Source organism: Lygodium microphyllum, chromosome 18 (assembly GCF_053477565.2).
Source record: "Lygodium microphyllum isolate KBCC chromosome 18, Lygodium_microphyllum_v1.1.10, whole genome shotgun sequence".
NCBI lineage: Eukaryota > Viridiplantae > Streptophyta > Polypodiopsida > Schizaeales > Lygodiaceae > Lygodium > Lygodium microphyllum.
Genome location: NC_141152.1, coordinates 133,475,484 through 133,480,288, shown reverse-complemented (window position 1 = coordinate 133,480,288; position 4,805 = coordinate 133,475,484). Strand labels below are relative to the sequence as shown.

The window sequence follows — 4,805 nt, the reverse complement described above, 5'->3', positions numbered from 1 at the left end:
GCCAAGGTAGGGGAATACCCCCACCCCAGAGGGGATTTTATTTTTGCAGGCTTTCATTTTCGTTCTTTTCTAATCAATCTCTTTTTTTCGAGCTTTTTTGTGCAACATATCCATTCTGCATATAAATAGTCTTACTTAAGGAGTACGACACGTTGCATTTACATGAACACACATCAAGAAAACAAAACCAATGGAAAACTAGTAAAATATATTCGTGTCAAATAGTGGCAAGGTACACTCTTCCTAAAAACAAATCAAAGATCCCAATGCATGTAATCTCTTAGACAAAATCGGGCATAGTCACATGACGAAGTGTATAATAAACATATAAAAGTAGCAACAAAATGAAATGTCTAGAGTCTCTTGAAAAAAAAAACACACACTCTCTCAGCATGGTACCGGTCCACACACTATGGTGGACAAACATTCCCCATAGGGCACATCATCTATTTCTAGACACATGCAATGTCTCATCTCCTCTGCACTGGCCCGCACCAAACCACCACACCCCGCAAACACATCCAAAACATAGTCGTAGCGTTTTGTAAATGTAGCTAGTAACCACCTAACCATATCACCAATCACATATCACCAATCAAGATACAGAATCTTTGTGGCCATGCAAGTAGAAACAATGAAAATACCATACAAGGTAACCTGAGAGCAAAAACATGCAAGACTACTTACCGAAAGAAAAGATGAGACCTCTTTGCTCCGCCTCTGACAATGACACCATCAACATCCATGGGAAAGACACAATCATCCATCATGTAGCTACGATACGCTGGAAACAATCTCTCTGAAATCTTCTCCCTAGCCTCTCTGTTGTAGCAAGGCACAACATGACCAGCACGATGCCAAAGACACACAGTAAGATCAAGTACCTATTCACGAGTGGAAATAGAATAAGTGATCCATGTTTTTATTTAAAGCACGTAACACAAACTTTATTTAGAGCATACAACCATACGTTCAACGTATCCAACTTTGTTATCTTACCGCCTCTCTAGTAACGGGATGTCGATAAGCCTTGGAGTCACACATGAGTGTCCAAGTGCGGTGAAGCACAAGCCCCACTCTTGCCGCATCCGTAATAAACTCACCTATATGCTCTGATAAGCACATAGTGACTAAGAATCCCTGGTCGGCCAAATACTTGCGAGCAAGGTCCATACAACCCATAACTAGACCCTTTGAGAATGTGTTCCACTTGGGAATAGTCATGCCCTCTACAAACAACATTGGCATTATGATATATGAGAAGTGAGTTTGATGTAAACCTTGTGTGATAGAAAGCATAACTTACCCAATGGGATGGGACCTAGAGCATCCACAAGCAATCCACAAATATCAATCGAGCCACCTCTTGACATGGAACTCCATCTTTGCTATAAAGATGCATCTTCTGTGTTGCAAAAAACTTGTTGATGCTATACACAAAACAACATAGTCATTAATGCAAAGTAAACGATGATGCAATGCTACATGCAACATGTAAATTGATGTTCTTGCAATATGTAGTTGTCATGTCTACCTATCAAGGGCAAATCTATCAATTTGGGTCACATCCACTAATAGAGCATCGACATATGTTTGATACTGGAACTCTGCAACAATTATTTCAAAGTAATTTATTTTTAATAATCATACACGAATTTCAAGTTAATATAAGACTTCTCACCTACTAAATGGGTCATAGGTCACCTCTCCCAATTCTCTCGACCAAGAGATGAATCTGCAACAAAGGAGGTGGTCGGCGTCATAGAGGACTCTGGCACATTTTTTCTCCCTAGATTACCTTGAGTACCTTGGGTGGCACCTTTGGTAGCCTTGGTTGCTTGCTCCTCTACAGTGGTGGGTGCGGTAAGCGGTTCATGAGTATCAACTCCCTCCTTGAATCCTACATAGTATCATTCACCCTTAGATTCCCATGCATGAGCACAAAAACTATTGCTACAAAAGTGACGAGATGTTTACATAGATTGAAGTACTTACTCTCATGCAGATCTTTCTCTTGCTTAGGGATAACCCCCACAGGGTAATCCAGCCACCAAGGGCAAACACTTGCCTCCCATGCCGTCAATTTTCTCTCACGTAATGATGGAGAATACATAGTGTTCTCGTCACAAACATCAATCCACTCTCTTGTGAATTGCGGAGCTGCATCCAGCCTCTTCTCTTCTACACATTGCAGTATCCACCTGCAACATTCTCGCAAATTACGCAAGCAAATGCATGCAATCTAATATGAAAATCAGACACACAATCTAATATGAAAATGCATGCTAACCTATAAATCACACGTTTGGCTGAAAACGTAAGCTCTGGCATCTTCTCTGCAACATTTGAAGATTTCACTCCATCCAAGAGGTGTACAAAAGCCTACACAAGTTTCACAAGCGTTTAACATTAGCACATATACATTTTAAGAAAGAACTTAAGAAAGCAATATGAATGCACTGCATTGAGTCAACCTGCATGACATGATTCTTCATGTTAAGCTTAAAGAACTCCTCAAATGAATCTGGTAGCTGTGGACCTTCTACTTGTATCCTATCAATCTGAAGTAGTGCCTCCGAATGCAAGTGAGCCCAATATGTCTCTTTCTTCTTGTAAACCCGAAAGAGCTTATAATCACCAAAATGCGGGTATTGGGGGTCTTTGGCCTTTGTGAGACTCATAAGATGCAACAATATTTTTTTCCTGTGATGCACAACAATATACGCAAATAGAAAGCATTGAAGAAAAAGCATCACATACACACACCTTGCGTTATATATACAAATTACCTTTCCGCAGGGATTTTTGAGCTTGTGAGACAATACAGCTTGTCTCTTGTGATCTTGAGCATGCTTGCATCATCCCACTTTAGCCCAAATAACAACTTAAAGAACTCATCACCATTTTGGGGATTAGCAATGGATAGGTATTTGTAACCCCTATCCTTAAGGCGCTCCTCTTCCACCCTTGTAGCCTTCTCCAAACGTTTCTTCCTCTCTACCTCATCTAGACCAAGAGCCTCAAGCTTAGCAGTTTCTTTTGAGATGAAGACATGAAATTCATCCTATCATTCCAAAAAAAAAACTAAATTAGAGATAGAAAAGCACATCTCATACAAGTGAGCCATAGAAAGAAAATCACCTTCCATACAAGCTGAGATATTAAACCGCAAGGAGAGTTATACCATGGAGCAACACCATGATAATACCTTGCCTCTATACTCATCTCAACCTCAGCCCACTTCCTCATGGCTGGACTCAATCTATCTAGAATGGAGTCTTTGTTTGCAATAAAATACCAAACTTTTGAAACATATACACCTCATGCGCAATATTTGGAGTAACATGAGCTCTGGAAATACTATTGAAAACAAACAAAAGCATAATATGAGAATGTAAGTGTAACATATTACAAAGAGGAGCATAGTTAAAGGAAGAAGACTTACGCGTTGGTGGTGTCTAGTGCGAGTAGTAGCTCTGCTTCCTTCGCCTTTGGCACCTCAATGAATTGGCACCATACACTAACATGGTACTGAGCACAGTCGGAGTACTCTGTAATTGAAAACCAACAAACATAAGAATGGGATACAAACATTCAATACTTGCATGTATAGTGGACAACTTACTTTCTTTGATGTGTTTCCACCACGTTTTAAGCCTGTGGTTTCCATCCCAAACCAAGAACTTTTTACCCTTAAGGTCTTGCCACTCTCTTCCAAGAGCCCTCTCAAAATCCTCATTTCTTTGATGCCATATTGGACCCCATTCATCTAGATTGCTGGCTGTCAAAGACATGGTCTCCCCTCTTGGACCTTCAACTGACACAAGGAAGTGTCCCATAGTCTCAAGATAGCCAGTGGAATCAAAGGAAGGAATCAACCACTGGGCATCATCCGTAGCAAATTTGACTGCCTCATGAGCCACTAATCTGCAAAGAGGCACAAGAGGAGGCATCGTCCTCTTTTTAATATAAAATTGACTCAGCACATCCTTCATCAGTCCTAGAGAGACTTGCTTGCCTAAGTTCCTTGAGTGCTTCTTTTCTTTTTCATCATCATTCTCCCCTTGATCACTATCACCACTCACCTCTTCTTTGTCATCTGGACTATCATGCTGCACATTAGTCTCTATAGGAGCAGATATTAATAAGTAACAATAAAAAACAGTAGCATTAAACCAATCATATTTAATACATAACACTAAACAAAGAGTCATATGTAAATGAAATGGACACATAAGTGACTACCTGTGTGCTCCGCAACCCCGTCAATTGTATTGGAGTCCCCATCCACTTGTGCTTTGTCATCAATGTAGACACATCTTTTTGGACCACATCCTTTCTTTGTTGAAGGAGTGTCCATTGATCTCAAATGCGATGATGCTTCTTGCTCTAAGATCTGCCCAGGAACACATCCTGAACGTAGCTTCATACAGACTTCACGGCTACTATGAGGTGACACACATTTCTTTCTCTTTCTAAGCACTCTTTTAGGTGCCATAACTTTCTCTACACACTTACAAATAGATACGCAATCAACCTCTTTAAGATTAACAACACAATCAATCTCTTTAAGATTAGCAACACAATCAATCTCTTTAAGGTTAAAGATTAACAACACAATCAATCTCTTTAAGATTAATAACACAATCAACCTCTTTAGGCCACGGGACAAAGCCACGGACGAAGCCACACGCTTGTGCATAAGCCCACAGATCGTCCGCGCGAACGCGGATGATTGGGGGGCTTCAATCTCTTACCTTGTTCTCACAAAGCATACGGGACGAAGCCACACGCTTGTAGCCATG

General features: G+C 40.6%; 1 protein-coding gene across 1 annotated transcript; it reads right to left on the bottom strand.

The window, feature by feature from the left end:
• Positions 1-683: 683 nt before the first annotated feature.
• Positions 684-4,429, bottom strand: LOC148021397 (uncharacterized). Its single transcript, XM_087698254.1, has 4 exons — positions 4,262-4,429; positions 3,723-4,124; positions 3,499-3,551; positions 684-822 (listed from the first exon to the last, which is right to left on the bottom strand). The coding sequence occupies exons 1-4, from the start codon at positions 4,427-4,429 to the stop codon at positions 684-686; spliced, it is 762 nt and encodes a 253-aa protein (XP_087554380.1).
• Between the last annotated feature and the right edge of the window lie 376 nt (positions 4,430-4,805).

Excerpts from the sequence above, each read along its gene's own strand:
- LOC148021397 (XM_087698254.1), bottom strand. The coding sequence starts at position 4,429 with ATGAAGCTACGTTCAGGATGTGTTCCTGGGCAGATCTTAGAGCAAGAA. Across the intron at positions 3,552-3,722 it reads GAAATGAGGATTTTGAGAGG|AGTACTCCGACTGTGCTCAG; the intron begins GCTCTTGGAAGA and ends TTTCAATTACAG. Across the intron at positions 823-3,498 it reads TATGGTGCCAATTCATTGAG|AGAGGCTAGGGAGAAGATTT; the intron begins GTGCCAAAGGCG and ends TTGCTACAACAG.